This window comes from Acanthochromis polyacanthus, chromosome 6 (assembly GCF_021347895.1).
Source record: "Acanthochromis polyacanthus isolate Apoly-LR-REF ecotype Palm Island chromosome 6, KAUST_Apoly_ChrSc, whole genome shotgun sequence".
Classification (NCBI taxonomy): Eukaryota; Metazoa; Chordata; class Actinopteri; family Pomacentridae; genus Acanthochromis; species Acanthochromis polyacanthus.
The window spans coordinates 42,002,832-42,021,365 of NC_067118.1; the positions used below are offsets into that span (position 1 = coordinate 42,002,832).

Consider the following 18,534-nt stretch of genomic DNA (forward strand, 5'->3'; position numbering starts at 1 on the left):
CACTGAAGCATCTGCTGCTCCGGTTAGCGAGGAAAGGTGTTGTACCTGCACACGTCCCATCACTTTTCAGACGAGTCCAGCTCCTAAAACTCAGACCAGAGATGAAAATATTGATACATTCATCTGGGTCAGCTTCAATTATTACCGTATTTTGACAGCAACAGGCGCCCGGGCCTAGCCTAGCCGCGCTAGACCCAGGTCTGAAGACGCAAGGGTCTAGGAACTCTCGACAGGGAGGGAGGCGGACTAAAAGGTTGTCTTTCAAATCACTCTGCAGCAATTGGGTAGGTATACAACCAATCAGCGCAACGAATAGGCTGACGTAGTTCCTAGAGCGCCGGAAATCAGAGGATGCGGGAGTTCGGTGAAGCCTTATTTATCTTTCTTATCTTATCCTTTGTTTATCTTTCAAGTTGAATTTTAGCTTCAAATCTTCAAGGGCTGTGGCCAAAGCCGAGTCGAAAGATAACTGTTTATTGTGCGCAGCCATCTTCTTGTCTATCCTTGTTTCTATGGTTGTTTCCGGTTGTTTCTGTCAGAATCGTCGCGCCTCTGTCGTCACTTAGTTACGCCCGCCTTCTGACTCTACACTTCATGGTGATTCGTCGGCCAGTTTTAGGAGCATCCAACCTTGAGCCTTAAGGAGGGTAACTAGACCCACCCTGGCAGAGAATTAAATTCGTTGCCGTGGGTTGTCTAGCGCGGCTAGGCTAACTCAGGCCTGTTTTTTGCCCAGAGCTTCACCCATTAGGATGGAGGTAATAGGAACTCTGTGCAGCCTGACAGGAAGGACGAGCATCTGAAAATTACTGCCACCTGCTGTGAAGGTTTGTGTGGGGAAAACCTTTGAAAGCGTAATATGATATCAGGCTGAAAAGTGCGTTTCATTGTCCTGCCTGGCTAAACATTTCAGCGGCACAAGAACTGCAGGCAAATGAAAGATTAGGAGCAAAATCTACCACGAAACATCTGACCTGAACATTAAGGAAAGAAAATGGAGGAAACTGCAGTGTTCTTTTAAACAATCCACCATTAATTTCAGTATGATTTTAGGCAGTTAAAATGCTTTAATAACACTCTAATTTGTGGTATTTGGAGGCTAATATCACAGAAAGCAGGAGAACTAATTTCATCCTATTCTAAATAAAGCTGTTGGCTACGTCTCCCTTTGACACCAGATGGCAGAACAAATGTCTTAGCATGAATAATAATAAATATCTTCACTCCATCCCGTCCTGTGTGAGCCCTACATCATCCCGGGTCCTTTACCTCCAGATGAACCCGTGTCACAACAGAAACACTGATTTCCGACTGGTTTCCACTGAATAAAGGAAGAATATGCAGGTAGAGAGAGGCAGAAGGCACATTTCCGCCTTCAGAATAAAAATGCAACTTTCTGAACAACGCAGACCTTCTCTTTTTTTCTTTACAGCCTGCCTTAAATTGAGGCTTGTTGAAAATGTTCAACTTGCGTGTCCGTGTGGATTAGACTCGCACACACTCACCCACATACTCACACGGGGCTCAACACAAGCCTTATTATACCAGGATCTTGTATTGATTCTGTGCCGGCTGATAGCACAAGTAAACAAACTCTCTCTTCAGTTAATGGCTGGCTTCAACACGGTGAAGCTGCTGTGCCGTGTTTCTGCATCAGTTCATTAGCGCGCCGGCCTTGCCTTACAGCTCTGGGGTTTAAGGCACAAAACACAACAAACACAGTCCAGGTACCTCGCTAGTTTCACCTGCAAACAACGGAAACACTTCCGCCTCGTACCACGACGCAAGGCACCTTACTTGACCCTCACTTAACGGGTTAATGTGGAGCCTAAAGTTGGAGTTTTTAATGTTACAAAGGTGTCTCTCTTTCAGCCGGGCTAGGTCACTATGGCAACCGATGCTGCACACCCATCCTGCCCCAGAGTAAGTTCTGTTGGGAGAAGTGCCACCCTTCACCGGTTCTTTCCCAGCAATAAAGATCCTATGCTGAGGGATTATGTTATAAAAGCAAACTTGAGACTGAATTAAAGCCGTGCAGGTACAGCAGGCAAGCTATATGTCGTATGTTGCCATGGCAACCTGCATGCATTTAGTTGGTGATGCAAAATATAAAGTGCTTGGTCGTGATTTGCTCTGACACTGCCGGTACAGCATCTGATAGAATGCAGACTAGAAAAGTAATTAGTTTATTGGTATTTATCACAGATAATACTCAGTCATTAACTTTAGGTGATTTCCATTCTTCAGTATGGGACAGTATCAAACCTACATGTTTAAATGAATGAAGTTTAAAGCTTAAGAGCTGTAATGTGCAGCCGCCATATCAGAATAATTCATAATAAATATATTCACTCACAAAACTAACAGTTTTCTATCAGCATTCTTCTCTTGCATCATTTGCAGTGAAAGTGCAGTTATACATTTTGTTTTCCTCCTTTTCATTGAACTAATCAGTTCCCCATCGGATTGTTTTGTGCAGAAGAAGCTCAAAACAAACACGACCACACAGAAACTTATGAGTGAAATCTGAGCTTACAAAGAAAGTTGACAACCACCAGATTGATAACGGTCATCTTCAGATCAGGGTTTTAAGCTTTTTTGGGCCACTTAACAAGAAGAAAGTCAGGTTACGTTAAACTTAGAGCTTAAACTGAAAAGCATCATGAAAGCAAGAGGAAAATATGTTGAATTTTAATACTATTTGATCTTTTTTGAAAGGTATGTAGACAGATTCTGTCACGCATCTGTTCTGTACAGTAGATTACATGTTTACCTATAGTTTAGACTAGGGCTGGGCGATATGGCCAAAAAATAAAATCTCGATTTTTTTAGCCATCTTGGACGATTAAGATTTTAATGGATTTTTGTTTGGATTTTTGTAGCCATGCCGCTCTCCTGTAGCTGCCAGCACTCTTCCCATTCTTTAGGATGCCTCTGCCGGAGGTGCTGAAAGAGGTTAATTGGTCTGCTGCTCTTCGTTTTCACAGTACTTTTGCAAACCTTGCACATGACTGTAGTTTGCTCTGTGTCAGTCTTGTCAAAGCCGAACCACTTCCATATAATCGATGTAACATGAGGCCCTTTTTTCGCGACCAACTCTTCGTCTGCTGTTCTGTCCGCCATGACGGGGGTGTGAGTGTTTTGGCGGAAGGAGATGAGAGGCGGAAACAAACACCAGTGCACAAGTCGTGAAAGGCAGAAGAAGAATCTGTACTGTTATACATTTAAGCTCGCCTCGATTTTATGATTTGGCAAATTTTGAAATCGTCAGGTTTTACAAAGGCGAATTAATCAAATTAATTCGATTTATCGCCCAGCCCTAGTTTAGACACAGTTTTACATCTGGTTTCCTTCCATTTTTGATCAGTATTTACTTCTTCTAGCATACAGTCATTTGTGGATTTACCCTCTTAACAAAGATGAAGAAGTTCTCAGAGATGGCTTGTTTTCTGTCCTGCTATCAGTCATACAGACCTCTACACACATCCACATTTCAACATAGATCTCTACCGCTTTGCTTTATGTCGTTTCCGTTTCGTGACTCCTACAGTGAATTTGGTTCAAAGGTTTTAACTGACTAGGAACTACTACCGGTGTAGCAGATTCATTATTTTATTCATGAATCAATGCTGGTGTTGCTACCAGGGCAAAGGAAGCAGTCCACACACACACACACAGTCACAGGTCGATCACAGAAGCTCCAGCGGACACATCCCTGTCGCCCTGAATTCCTCCTTCTACGGCGCTGACATGTTTATATTCTCAGTGAGCACAGATCAGAGCAGAGGACAGATAATATAAAGCCACACTGATAGATGTCCTGCGCTCCGGCATTCCCCAGCTCGACTGTCACACACTCCCATCCCGTTTTCCATCTATGAATTAGGAGCCATTTTATCAGCACACATCTGTTCGTCTTCCTCTCACATGTGCACAAGCAGTAGATGTATGAAGTATGAAGCGTGTGCACAAAATGGAAGATGCAAGCATGAAGCAATGGCACGGGAACACACACCATCACTCCGTAGTCGGTGATTTCTGCAGAACAACAGAATCTAACCCGCCTAAACACACCGCAGCAGACGACTGTGTGCCTTTTTAATTCTTCTTTCTTGTGGTTCAGTTGTTTTAATCAGACCGCAGTGAGTGGTGTCCACCTGTGGCAATCAACTGCTGTTTCCATGGAAACAGATGTTACGCTTCCTTAGCACATGAACGGAGGAGGGGAGCGAGCAGAGAGTGAGAGAGAGAGAGAGCATGAGATAATGAGGAGAGGTGGGCAGGCGGCGGAGAATACAAAGAAGAGGAAAGTAAAAGACAGAAGAGGAAGAAAAAAGGAGGAATTAATGGGCACAGTGGTGAGCTTCAGTCGAAGTTTCTGATCCGCTTTGCTTTTCCAGGATTTTGAAAACTTCCAGGCTTTCGTTTTCAGTGTCAGAGGTTTCCGCAGAGTGGGAAAAAAAAAAAGTTTTGTCACAGGACATTTATGACTTTTGATGCTGAATAATTAAATAACGACTGTCACACACCCAGAACGGAATCCCACACAGCTGTCAGGAAGATGGTATTAAACTGACACCGCTGTATTATCGGGCATTAGCGTGACTGAATTGTCAAATCTTCGGCTGGATGGTATGGGGTCACAAGAGTGCCACATCAAAATATAAATAAATAAATAAATATAAAAATAAATGTGGAAATATGAATAAATAAATAAATAAATAAATGTGGAAATATAAAGAGAAATAAATAAATATAAAAATAAATGTGAAAATATAAATAAATAAATAAATAAATGTGGAAATATAAAGAGAAATAAATAAATAAATAAATAGGAAAATTTTGTCTTTGCTTTTACCTTTTCTGTTTTTCATTTTATTTATTTATTTGGCTTTATATTTCCACATTTATTTATTTATTTTATTTATTTATATTTTGATGTGGCACTCCTGTGACTCCATAGAATGGAAGTGGTGTTGCATTTTTGTAATAAAACCTCAGTCGACGGCGTTTCGACTAAGCATGTGTGTTGTTGGGTTTGAGCCTCGTCAGACTGGAGATACAGTGAGTGAATATCCCGTCTTTGTCGCGTGGAAGTCGGCTTACTCTACTCCAATGACAGAGAGTGAGAGACAGTAGGAGAGACCGAGAGCCGAGACCGCTGCCTAATGAGCGACGGCATGTACAGAGCTACATGGCCCGCATGCTTGTTCCACGTTTGGTTTTTAATTAGACAACTTTCTCAGCAAGTTGTCCAAATTAAAAACGCAACCATGCAACACCTCGCTCCTCCTCATCGTTCCACGTCCTGCCTCCTTTATTCCATTCTCTCTCTTTCTCCGTCAACGTCTCTCTTCTGTTTTCCTTCCTCGCTCTGTGATGTCTCTCTGATGGCCTCTTTACAACGCTGACCTCAATAGCAATGGCAGGAACATCCAGCCAGAAACAATATACCTCAACCGATAAAGAGCATCTGCTCTGTGCTGATAAAATATGGGATTTGTTACAAACGCAGCCCACAAGGTTTTTTTTTTTTAATAAAGGTTTGTGTTGTATTTACGAGGCCTCAAATAATCAGATTTTTGGCTAAACCATCAAATCTGGATGCGCACTCAGTTAATTCGTTCTTTACTTTTAATCTTAGTTTGCCTTCCGTATTGTTTGCTCTGCGTTTCATTTTCTCTAAAGCGCTTTAAAATATCTAGTTGTTTACGACTCTGGATCAAATCCAGCAGGAGAAAATCACCCAGGGAGAAACAACAAAAGCACAACTGGAAGCATCAGTGAAAACATCTCTGAAGGATTCTGCTGTTTGTGCAGTGAATCACCTCAAGGACTTTGGTGAATGTATGCAGAAGACAAATACTTTTAAAGAGCCTCAAACTGGCTCTTTTTTTTTAAAGCAACATCCAAATAAAAATAGTCTCTCTAAAGACGGTTGAACTGGCCCAGTGAGAAATTTTTAACAAGCTCGAAAACCATGTAACAATGTCATCCTCCTGAATCTGCGAGCTCCAAGCACAAAATTGGAAACAGCATCAGCATCATAAATCTCCTGTTAGGACGACGACGCTCCATTTTCCACTTGCTTCTCCAACTGTTTATTTCCTGCCTCGTCCTTGTCATTCTGTTCTTCCTCATTACAGCCAGCTCATAACAGCGCTGTCATACAGCCGATGCAGAACTACAAGAACCCCAGCAGCAGCTCAGGCAGGACCGGGGGACATTTCAGAACCCAACGACACATTTTCACCCCTCATCAATCCATTTAGGAGAACAGGAATACTTACAGGCATGAAAATCTTTGCCAAAGATGTTTTTCTTGATGAGAAGGCCACAAAGAGGAAACCCAGAATGAGGAATAAAGTAAATAATTGACTTTGTATACATACAGTATTAATCGCTTGTTACTTTACTCCTCTCTTTCTATCCACTTCTTCTATTAATCATCTTTCTGTATGTTCTCTGCTTAAGGCGTCTATGTTCATCCACTCCTCTGAAGGGTTTCTGCCGTGTACATTAAACCACTAAACCCCAAAAGGTTGGAAAGGCACGTTGTGTTAGAGAAACAGCAGAAATGACACCGTTTATCACGATCGTAAGCTGTAAAAACAGAGAGAACTGTTGCGTTTTGAGCTTTCCGATAGTTCTTGATACTGTTTACTCATCTGTGACGTGATCTTTGTTGAGAAAAATTACCAAAATCTAAGCTTAAAATTCAGAACGACATTTTTCTTTGACGAGTGTCATTGTGAAAATCACAAAAAATGAACCGTTCATGCTCAGTAGATTCTGAAAAAACTAAAATATTTGGCACAACTGAGGAGCCATTACCGACTCAACCGCCATGTGACAAAAATGTACCGTATTTTTCAGCTCAACCGGGGGAAAAAATAAATTTAAGTAATAAAATCTATGGAAATCTACAGAATGACACTTTTCTTCAAGTATTGTTAACACCTCTGGGCACTTAAAAATGTCAATCCCATTTTTTTTCTTTTCATTTTTTGTAAAATAGTCCATTAAAGGAATTAAACTTTCATACGGCACAAAAGGCATTTTAAATTTCTGTCTCCGTCCATGGCTGTGCCGTTTCCATATTGCAGTGGAACAATGATCTCACGCTGAGCAACAATCTGACAGGAACAGAAAATGCCCAGAAACTGCTCGGGGTTCAGAGGGTGAAACAGCCTGATGCTGCTCACGAGCTCTTTGTTTTACACGTGTAAGAAGCACAAAGAAGCCTGACAGGTTCTGAAGACTTGAGGCGCAGAGCGGCTTGGAAACGCTGAGCTCTGAAACGGCTTGTCAGCGTGTGCTAGCAGCGGATCAGTCACACGGTGTGATCCGAACTTTGAACGAAACTCAAAGCAGCTATAAAGTTTCACTTCACACGTATTCAAGTTCAGTGCTCCATAGATACACAGCACCTCCTGCATGGGTAAATCCATTTACTGTACATTCTAGTGTGATGAACCCCTCATCCAGACTCACTGTAATGGAGCTTCATCGCATAGAAAAATATAATTCACACTGTATTCATCTGTCTGACAGTTAGTACTGCTAAGAGAAACCATCCATCCATTCATCCATCCATCCATCCATCAATCTATCCATTTATCTATCCATCCATCCATCTATCCATCCATCCATCCATCCATCCAACCATCCATCCATCCAACCATCCATCCATCCATCCATCCATCCATCCAACCATCTATCCATCCATCCATCCATCCATCAATCTATCCATTTATCCATCCCTCCATCCATCCTTCCATCATCCATCCATCCAACCATCTATCCATCCATCCATCCATCCATCCATCAATCTATCCATTTATCTATCCAACCATCCATCCATCCATCTATCCATTTATCCATCCATCCATCCATCCTTCCATCATCCATCCATCCATCCATTTATCCATCCATCCATCCATCTATCCATTTATCCATCCATCCATCCATCATCCATCCATCTATCTATTTATCCATCCATCCATCCATCAGCCATCCATCCATCCAACCATCTATCCATTTATCCATCCATCCATCCATCCATCCATCCATCCATCCATCCATCATCCATCCATCCATCCATCCATCCATCCATCCATTATCCATCCATCCATCCATTTATCTATCTATCCATCCATCCATCCATCCATCCAACCATCTATCCATCCAACCATCCATCCATCCATCCATCCATCCATCCATCCACCCATCCACCCATCCATCCATCCACCCAGTTTGCTGTCCGCGATTAAGACGGACAGCAAACTGTGCGTTGGTATCTAGAAGTGAGAAAGAAAACGCGCTCACCTCCGTTTACGTAGTCCTGTAGCGTGCAGTCAGGGGGGCCCACCAAGTGGATCAAACTGTGCTGGCTGAAGCCGACTGTGTGCCGTTCTGCGATGCCAACACACAAACACGGACACTCAACAAAACGAACGTGAAAAAAATACTGTCTGTATTTGCAAAAAGAAAGCTGATATCAACAAAAACTGCTGTCCAGCCAAAGTCAATGCATGGTGCCGACAAGATACCTGGGTCGATATATAACTGTGGGACTTTTTGTATCGTAGTTGACATTTTTGCTGTTTTCAGGCCTAAAACCAACATGGTCGCCTGGAACCAAACACCACATGGTATTTTAGAAAAAGATTCTCCTAATTATTATATATGCAATTGAGTAAAATTGAAATTTATTTGTAAAGATAATGTAGTAGCAGCTGTCGATGTGATAAAGCCACACTTTCTGGGACACAAAACAATTTGTTATATTTTCCACATAAAATTTGATATATTACCAAAAAAGAAATATCTGTCATGACTAGCTCAACTTAATACAAAGAATAAAATAAAAACTATTTCTGAATCAGCTCATTTTATTATTGTTTAGCTCATTAGAAGGTGGTTGTTACTACATTTGGACGGTTATTTAGTTGACATTTTAGTGACATCCAGTCATTTTTATTAATAAGTGATTGTTTCCATAATAAATAACGATAGAATTTGTAAAGACATGATCACAATGAACATAAAAACATTAGTTTTTTTTTAACTTTTAATAAAAATGTATGCAGATATGTCCCATGAACTTCAGAAGTCCCTCAATTCTAGATTGATCCAGCTGCTGATCAGTAAGTCACACACCTTTTAATGGATGTTCTGTGGCAAAATTAGAGAATTAGTTAACAGATTTAGTACGGTTGAATATAGTTATATCAGGGAAAAAAATGACTAATATTTGATTAAACTGGTATGTTTTTATTATGCATCACCTACAGATGTTAAAGCTGCAGCTGGAATGTTCAGGATTATTATTTCATCATTGCTTTATCTTGGTGTTTAACAATATAATCTACATTATTTACTCTATTTTCACTTCATTCTCTGGCTTGTTTTTGCAGAACTGAGTTACAAATGCAGCAGCAGGAAACACACATTTATTGTATGCAAAGTTTCTCCTATTAGTACAACCACTGCACCGAGTTCAACAAGTACAACAGGTATTCTCAGTCTAAACCATGACTTCTGATCTGAACACACTGTAAACATGAGACCTAACAGATGGTCAGGCTGATTCAGGATCCTGTGGGTGCTGCGGTACCTGGGTTGGCTGGAGGTGGAAGTATCGCTTCAATCTTCGCTGTTTTCTCCAGCCTCTCTATCTTCTGAGCATCGTAGCGCTTCCTGCCCTCCTCCTCTTGTTCTGCACTGGCATACTGTATATATAAAAAAGATATATACAGTATGAGCATATGCACAGATGTATACATCCACAAAACATCAGTCTGAGCGTGAGTGCATCCGGTTTAAGTAAAGACTTGAAACACACTGACATTTAAGACAAAGACAACCAAAATGGACTTTTCACACTGTTAAATGTCAACATTTTTATCTTGACCAGATGGCCTCTCCTGTGGATTCGCTCTGCTCCGCTTCCAGTAATATCGTTTTTGAAATACATATGAGGGGGAGAGAGTCATGGAGGCAGACAGGAGCTGACAGGTAAAATGCCAAACTTCAAGCTTCCGTGTACCTTGATGGGCGGCACCTCCACGATCCTGCCCACATCCTGCATGGACAGAGGGACGTACCACACCGCTGCTTTGCTGGCCAGCTTTGTGGCACCTGTGGTTACAGAGAAAAGGAGGAAAATGTCACAGCTTTATTTTGTCCCATAAACAGACAGTTTTGTGCCTGTAGAAGTTTTGACACGTCTTTCGAGCGAAGCAACAATGGAGCAAATTATTCTGAAATTGCTGTTGTCAAAACAGACACTTTTATTAATACGCCAGTAAAAGTCAATCCAGTTTTTAACAAATCCATCGGTGCTGCATGAAGATTTGTTCTGCAAACAAAGGGGCAGAAAACAAATGAGGACTTTGTTCGAAAGACAATCGTTTGTGTCTGTTCAGAACACAAGAGTTTGCGTAATCCGCAAATCCTGAACTTTCAGCGTTTTATGTTAAATGGATTAAATACAAACAGCAGCGCATTCATCAGACTCTGTAGCATGCACTTAAAAAATAGCTCTTTGAGTGAACTGAAAAAGTCATGGAAAGAAATTCAACATGATTAACCCTTAAAAAGCCGGGACCATAGCCTCACCACGTTAGACCCATGTTCTGAAGGCACAAGGGTCTAGGACCACTCGACAGGGATGGAGGCGGGCTAAAAGGTTGTCTATCAAATCACTCTGCAGCAATTGGGTAGATATACAACCAATCAGCACAACGAATAGGCTGACGGAGTTCCGAGAGCGCCGGCGGATTGTGGCTAAGTCCCATTAGCTTTCCAGCCAGCGGAGCCAACTGGTATATTAAGGATTTGCCATATCCCGTCGGCATAAGTCCAAATACGTCTTTCTTCTCAATGAAACACTTCAGTGCCGTCCTTTGTTTATCTTTCAAGTTGAATTTTAGCTTCAAATCTTTAAGGGCTGTGGCCAAAGCCGAGTCCAAAGATAACTGTTTATTGTGCGCCGGTTGTTTCTGTCAGAATCGTCACGCCTCTGTCGTCACTTAGTTACGCCCGCCTTCTGACTCTACACTTCATGGTGATTGGTCCGGCCAGTTTTAGGAGCATCCAGCCTCGAGCCTTATGGAGGGTAACTAGACCCACCCTGACAGAGAATTAAATTTGTTGCCGTGGGTTGTCTAGCACGGCTTGGCTGCCGGGACCAAGTATACTCAGTTCCCGCTTACTCGTACACACAGCCGAAACCGAACATTCTCGGCTCAACACGTGTGACTTGTTAATGATTGCTAATTAACATAAAATATGCACACACCCGTATGTTTAAGTTGACCAATGGTAAGATATAAATATTGGCTCCAAATTTGCTTATTTCAAATGATAAAGCTGTATGAGCCGCTATAATGAAGCTGCAATTACGAAGCTCTTTTCGGGGCCACGTACCGGCCGAAATTCAATATGGCGAATGTCTACGACAATGCGACCTCGCAAGACTTGATCGATATTTTTATGGATTAGGTGGTTTTAGTATATGTTTCAGTATATGTACTTCTCCAGAGACATGGCCCTGTAAGAGTTAAATTGCTTTCATAAAGAATGAAATAATTATTTTCTTCCAACTCAACAAACCTGAGTTGAGTTAACTCAATTCACTTTTTTACTTAATTACCAAAGGAATTTACTTGAGTTAACTTCATTTGTTCGTGTTCATTGAACTCACTTCCTAAGGGTTGATCCAGTCGTTTTCAATACAGTCTGATTTGTCAAGTAAAGGTACATAAATCAAGTTAATCTAGTTTGAGTAAATCCAGTTATTCGAACTGAAATGCATAAAGTCTAGAGAAAGACATTTAATTATGTGGAAATCAGCAAGTTCATTCAAAGCTTGTTCATTTTAAGAATGGGATTTACATAAGCTAACCCTCAAGACCAAATAAAGCAACCAGCTTGGTGTCAAAGGTGGAAGAAACACAATTCAAAAGGAAGTTGACAATAAAATCTATTTTTACAAACACCAGAGCTGTTAAACAGACAACAGTTTGTTCCAAAACAATATAAAGCACAATACTTCCCTTATTTGTTAAAGTGCCAACAAAATCAATCTAAGTGGATCGTACTTAACATTTTCTTTTAAATAAAGCTGTGAAAACAATGATGTAACCAACAGGGCACAGTGCAGAGTCTGCAGCGTCTGCACTGCCTTCCCACAGAAAGTTAAGAACCAGAAGATCAGAAGACCAAACTCACGTCTCATAGCAATCAGGCGGAGAGGTTGTCATAGTGATATCTGTTCTATTCTGCCCACACTTCTTCACTTAATTTGCTAACAGAGAGGGAGAGGGGCTATTTTGAGGTGGCGTTGTTATGGCACACGAGGGAGGTGAACGGATTAAAGGCAGCACCAGGCCAGCAGGTTGGAATCAAATCACCGTCTCCAAGAGTCAGGAGCTTTTACCGGTGGCTGCAGCATCTGATGAACTTACTGGGTTTATATAAAGACCCATGAGGCTGATATTCAGATGTGTTTATTAGATGCTAATTAAAGAACCGATTTGTAATCTACCAAATAATCTTTTCTGTAATTGCTGCCTTGCCCGCGTGTTTTACGACGCTTTAGCACGCAGTAATTTAAATTGCATGAATGCGCTCGGCAACAACATGCTACTAAAAATAGGACGTCTCATAAATAAAAGCACTTTAGTGAAAACGGAGGACTGCGCGGTCAGTGTGAGCTCCGCGGCCGCCGGTAAACCAGCCGGAGACTTTGCACAAGGACACGTGAAGTTAAGAGAAGAGAGTGGGAGTGGCGGCTTATGGCAGGCCACTCCAGGGAAATAACATTTGCATTTTACACCCGAGTTAAAACCGTGCAGACAGCCGGGCTTCGTTGCCATGCCGACTACGCTTCCCCTTCTCCTCCTCCTCCTCTCATTGGCTCACGCCCTTGCCAGCAACCAGGAAGTTGCCCACAGGAGAAAGGGAGGCATATTTACATATCCTTGACTCAACCAAAGACCGAGTGACTCCAGTCTATTATTAGCTCCTGCTGGACCTCGTAAGTGAACTGTGTTTAGGATGGAGGGACGAAGGGCAGGAAGGAAAGAGAAAGAGAGAGAGAGACAGAGGGCGAAGCACCAGAATGAACCGCCGGGCTAAGAACCATTCCCAGTCCGACTTATGACCTTTTTGACCAGAATGGAGCCGGGGAACTGGCTTTGAATTTGAAATCCCTCTGCATCGAATAAACACAATGTCAATATGTGACCATGTCATCCTTATACCCTTCACAGCATGTCCACTAAAACATCCCATAATATTCCTCTGCATCCTTGCAACATCATACATTTCTTTAAGGGAAGACAAATTAGAGGCAAATACAACATGTACAAATAATTTCCTAAATGTGGAATTGGTCTGAGCATTGAAAGTCCTGCAGAAAAGCACGATTATTACTGAGAAACTGCTTTATTGTATGTGCTGGTTTGTGTGATTACAGAACACTGAATTCAGGCACAAATGATGGCTCTGAGCTAGCAGAAGGGACAGCTGGCTTGCTTAGTTAGGATTAATGAATTACTGAATAGGAAGATTTTGGCTGCATCCACCGTGAACACAAGTTCCACAAATCTGCTCAGTGAAATTTCCACAGCGTTCAATAAACGGACTGACTGCGGTGACTTTCTGCTGCTTTTTCAAGTTCATGTGGTGGCAGCTTTAGAAGCAGGGATGTAAAAGGGCACTGTGATGACAGCCGAGACAAATGGCACCAAGCAGCAGCAGGGCTTTTTATTTGTTTTTAACTGACGGTGTTCTAGTGCACTGTAAAAAAATGTTTGTACATTTTACAGTGAAAAAAATGTCAAACCATGACGGTAAAAATCTGAAAACTCTGAAACAGTCTGATGCAGTTTATAAAACACTAAATCACTTTAGATAGGTTTGTCAGGAGAAAAGTGAGTTTTTTTAGATCTTTTTTCTCTTGAAAAAAAAAAAAATTTCCCGACTCCTGCTCAGTTTTTAATGGAAAAATGCCTTAATACCTATAGATGTACATATTGTTGTGCTAATAATGGAAACATGTTGCAATATTTAGAACAAGGAACATGGCAATTTCTGCATTTATTACAAGTAAAAATACACTTTGTTACTGGTCAAGTTGATGTGCTTTTGCATTAATAATGAACATATGCTTTAACCCTCTTGTTGTCCTCATTTACGGGCACCAAAAAATACTGTTTCCTTGTCTGAAAAAATTCCAAAAATTCAGCAAAAAAAAATTCCACCAAATTTCTGAAAATTTGCAAAACCTTCAGGAAAAAAATTCCAATAATTCCTTAAAAGTATTATTTTAAATAATTCCCCCAAATTTGGCAAGAAAATTCTTGTAAATATTTTTTAAAAATTGTAAAAATCTTGCAAATAAATACTAAAAATGTCTGAAGTGATTACACATGTATCAGTAAATCTTCTAATATTTTCAACATTTATTTTCCACCGAAAAATGTTCAAAGATTTCCCAAAAATGTGGACATCAGAAGTTTCATTGTGAAAATATTTTTCTTCCACATTTTCAAACTGTAAAACGGGTCAATTTTGACTAGCAGGACGACACGAGGGTTAATATTTATGACAGCTTTAACCGCAATTTTTGCTAAAAAAATACACATATTTAATGTTGAATACACTTTTACTGATGATGGAAAAATGATGTAGTAGTTATAATAAGTTACACAATCTTTATGTTATATAGTATTTTCATGTAAAATTTCAAATTCTTAAGGGTTACATTTTTTTTGTACAGTAAAATACGTAATGAGGCACATTTTTTAACTGTAAAATCAACTAAATCAATACATTTCTTTGTTGTAAATGTGGAAAATGTTTTGCCATAGCGTTCTGGCGACCACAGTTGACAGAATTTTACCACAAGAACAACATTTTCTCTACAGTGTGGAGGACGACAGGTGTGTGACCGACATGCAGCGCTGCAGGGAATGCATTAAGATGCAAGACGACTGCTGCAGGTGGGACGGAGGATATTACCTATCAGACAGCCCAGCTACAATTACCCGACTGATTTAATGCTAGCAGCAATAAAGAATACTGATATGAGTTCAATAACAGTCTGCTAGGGGACAAACAAAAACAAAATTAATCTGTTATTGTGTCAACCCCGAAAACATTTAACTCTGAGCCGAATACAGAATCCAGCAAATCAGATATGAACAAAAAAAAAAAAAACAGCAGCTGCTGTTAAGCTGGTTTAGAAACACAGGCAAAACTGTCCTTTTTAACTCCATGATAGGCTGCAGAATTCCCAAACGATGTGCTCTGTCGTATTTAATTATACATTAGAACATTTTTGGGGACTGATTTGAGCATTCACATGGGTGTTTAAGTCCCTCCAGCACAACTTAAAGCCTCATCCAGTCCCTTTAATCTAAGTTTAAGGCATCAATCATGGCTTCACAGCATTCTTGATAACTCCTAAATGCACTTTTTTTTTTGCTCTGAAAGGCTTTGAACGGTCTCAGTCTAATCTACTCGGATATCTTTGATCTCCTGTTGTCCCTTTCCTCCTCCCTCCCTTTCTTCTCCAACCTCTTTTCCTCTCCGTTAACTTCGCCCTCATCCATTTCTTTCACCTCAAGCGGTTCCCTTGATTTATTGCTGTCTTTCTACTCGTTCGCCCCTCTGCTCTCCACTTTATCTTCCACTCACTATCCTTAATTCTTCCTCGGAGCAGGAACAAAAGCCCGTTTTCTTGTCTCCTTCCTGAACAGCGTGTTCCGAGACAGTGCAGAGGGGATCGTTCTCGGTGCTTGATCCCCATGATCAAAACCACAGATTTTCCATTGTGCCGAGCCAAGGCTCCATTACTTTTAACTGCACTACAGTCCAGCTGTGAGATGTTACAGCCTGATAGGAGCAGACTAAAGCATGCCAGGGGCAGAGTTTTGGGACGGTGTTTTCTGGGTGAAAAGGAATCTTCAGTTTAAACATTACCGAAAATTTTGCGAAAAACTTGCACAAAATTCCGATCTGAGAGGTGACAAACTCCAGAGGCAACTCTCTGTTGTACTCAACGAACCTTTATTGTGTAGCAATCTCTGGTTACACGCCTCAGATTTGCCCTCATACTTTATCTCTAAAGGTCTTGCTGTATTTGTGAATTCTACATCTTTTTAGAGGCGTTAACACATAAAAACCACATCTCTTTTCCCCTGCTGTAGATGCTAATGACAGCTAAATAACTGGACGATTTAACACAGAAAGCAGGACTGATTGCTTTTCAACTAAATGAGCTGCAGAGCTTAGCAGAAACCCAGAATACGTTGTAACTTTGAGCGTTCTTCGTGCATCGCTCCGACTGTACGTGCAGTCATGTGACCTACCAGGATCATGACTGGAGCTGTCATGCTACAATATTTTAAGCCTCAATCCACAATGCATCGCTCTCAGCTCTGTCTATGCATGTGTGTGATGAGGAGGCATGCTCTGTTTATGCTGCGTTTATGCAAATGTGCGCCTGAGTGTGCATGAAATACAAGAAGGGCTACCTCTGTGGGAATTTTGTGTGCAGTTTTTTCCACATATAGCTGAGCTCAAACACGTGTATTTACGTGTTTGTCTGCTTTTTTTTATCAGTGCAGGTCTTCTGGTCTGCGTGTGCACACCTCTGATTTTCTCGGTACGTACGAACATTTTCAGACGTGTGTGAGCATACGTGGGTACATACAAATCTGTGTGAGCTGTGGTGTGTGTAGGTCTGACTGTGAGCGCGCATGTGTATGTCAGTACGCATGTGCAATCCCCCCCGCGGGGACAATCATCACGGCTCGTGCCCACAGTCGGCAGCCTTACCCTGGGGGTCTGTGAGTGAGGCCTGCCTGACGAGATGCTGCCTGACTGACTGTGGAACCTGGACGCTTGTCTCCTCCCCCAGCGCGCATGCACACATTGAAACACGTGAAATAAAACATAAATGCACAAGATGAGAACGTACTATACGGGCGCAAAGCTGCAGAAACATGCATGGCTGCACAAGCTGCGATGTCCACAGCCGTGCATAAGAACACACAGACCGCATATTCAATTCAACGGCCAAACAGCATAATTCATTTTCTGTGTTTCTGTCCAAGCCGTCCATCAATCTTAAGCCTGACGCCTGGGAACAGATCTGGTGAAGAAGGCGTGAAACCGTGCCAGGCCTGCCTCGGTGTGAGACTTCTTTTAGCAGGGAGGGAACTGTGGCTGTTCGCTGTGCATCTGTGTGGGTGTGAGAAAGCGTAGGTGTGTGACTTTTTCTGTGTTGAATGTGTCAGCATATCAGGCTCCGTGAGCACACAGGTCATCTCTGCACAAGCTCGTGTGTGTGTGTGTGTGTGTGTGCGCGTGAGTGAGCGTGTCGCGTACGTGCACGCGTCGTGTCGGAGCATGTGTGCAGGTACATCCACTTGGCATCCGTGTCTGACTGGGCCACAGTGTGTGAGGCCTGATGCTAAGCCGACATGACAGAAGCAAATAATGTCTGCTCCCGTTATCTTCTCTTCCCCCTCGGCCCCGCAGGAACCTTTTAAAGGGCCAAACACTGATGAAAACACACACACACACACACACACACATGCGCTCACACATGCATGTAGAAAACACACAGGCAAAATTATGCATCTAAGTGCAAACAGACACACACATCCTGCTGCACCTTCTTCCACATTTATCAAACACAAACGTGTGCGACCGCAGTCGAGCACGTTCTAATGAGGTTTGGACCAAAATAGATCCATAAAATCGCACATCCATATGTTTATTTGGATAACAGCTGTGTCAACACACACGCACACACATACATGAAGCATAAAGTCACGTATGACCCACTTCTTCCAGCTCTCCTTTTGATGTCGGGGCTGACGTATTTCAGATCGAGAGGTAAAAACTGATCTGTTCAACCACTATGATACTGGAAAACACAGCATGTACAGCAGAGGTGTCAAACTCACCTTAGTCCAGGTTCCACATTCATCCCAGTTTGATCTCCAGTGGACCAGACCAGTAAGACCACAGCAGAATAACCATTAAATAACCACTACTCCAAATTTTTCCTTTAAGTTCCAAAAAGTACATTCTGAAAACGTTCACATTTAAGGAACTGTCTTTTTTTTACAAAACATTATGAAGAACCTGACATTTCTTAAGAAAAATAAGTTCAGTTTCAACAACATTATGCCTCAGTTTATCGTTTACAACTTCCAGATCAGAGTTTGTCTACAAAGGCACAAAATATTTAGTGACAGCTATCTGGAAGGGAATGACACGTTATTTTACTTTATGGTCAAAACAACAAAAGTAAGACCAAAAAACAACAAAAACGAGACAAAACATGACCACAATGAGACATGACGCGAAGAAAAAATGGACGCATGACACAAGCGAGACAAAAAAAGACACAAAACCACAAAAAACAACGAATAAAGCGAAACACAAAATGACAGAAATAAGACAAAAAACACAAGCAAGACAAAAGGAAACACAAAACAACGAAAA

The 18,534-nt window shown here is 41.5% G+C and overlaps 1 protein-coding gene across 3 annotated transcripts in view; it reads right to left on the bottom strand.

Annotated features, from left to right (window-relative positions):
* acot7 (acyl-CoA thioesterase 7) overlaps positions 1–18,534 on the bottom strand; it is an 81,758-nt gene that overhangs the window by 43,106 nt on the left and 20,118 nt on the right. For all 3 annotated transcript variants that reach the window (XM_022198802.2, XM_022198803.2, XM_022198801.2), the window contains 3 exons: positions 10,052–10,143; positions 9,620–9,734; positions 8,329–8,415 (listed from right to left, as the gene is read on the bottom strand). In XM_022198802.2, coding sequence (XP_022054494.1) covers positions 8,329–8,415; positions 9,620–9,734; positions 10,052–10,143 — 294 coding nt within the window. The remainder of the gene's footprint in view (positions 1–8,328; positions 8,416–9,619; positions 9,735–10,051; positions 10,144–18,534) is intronic.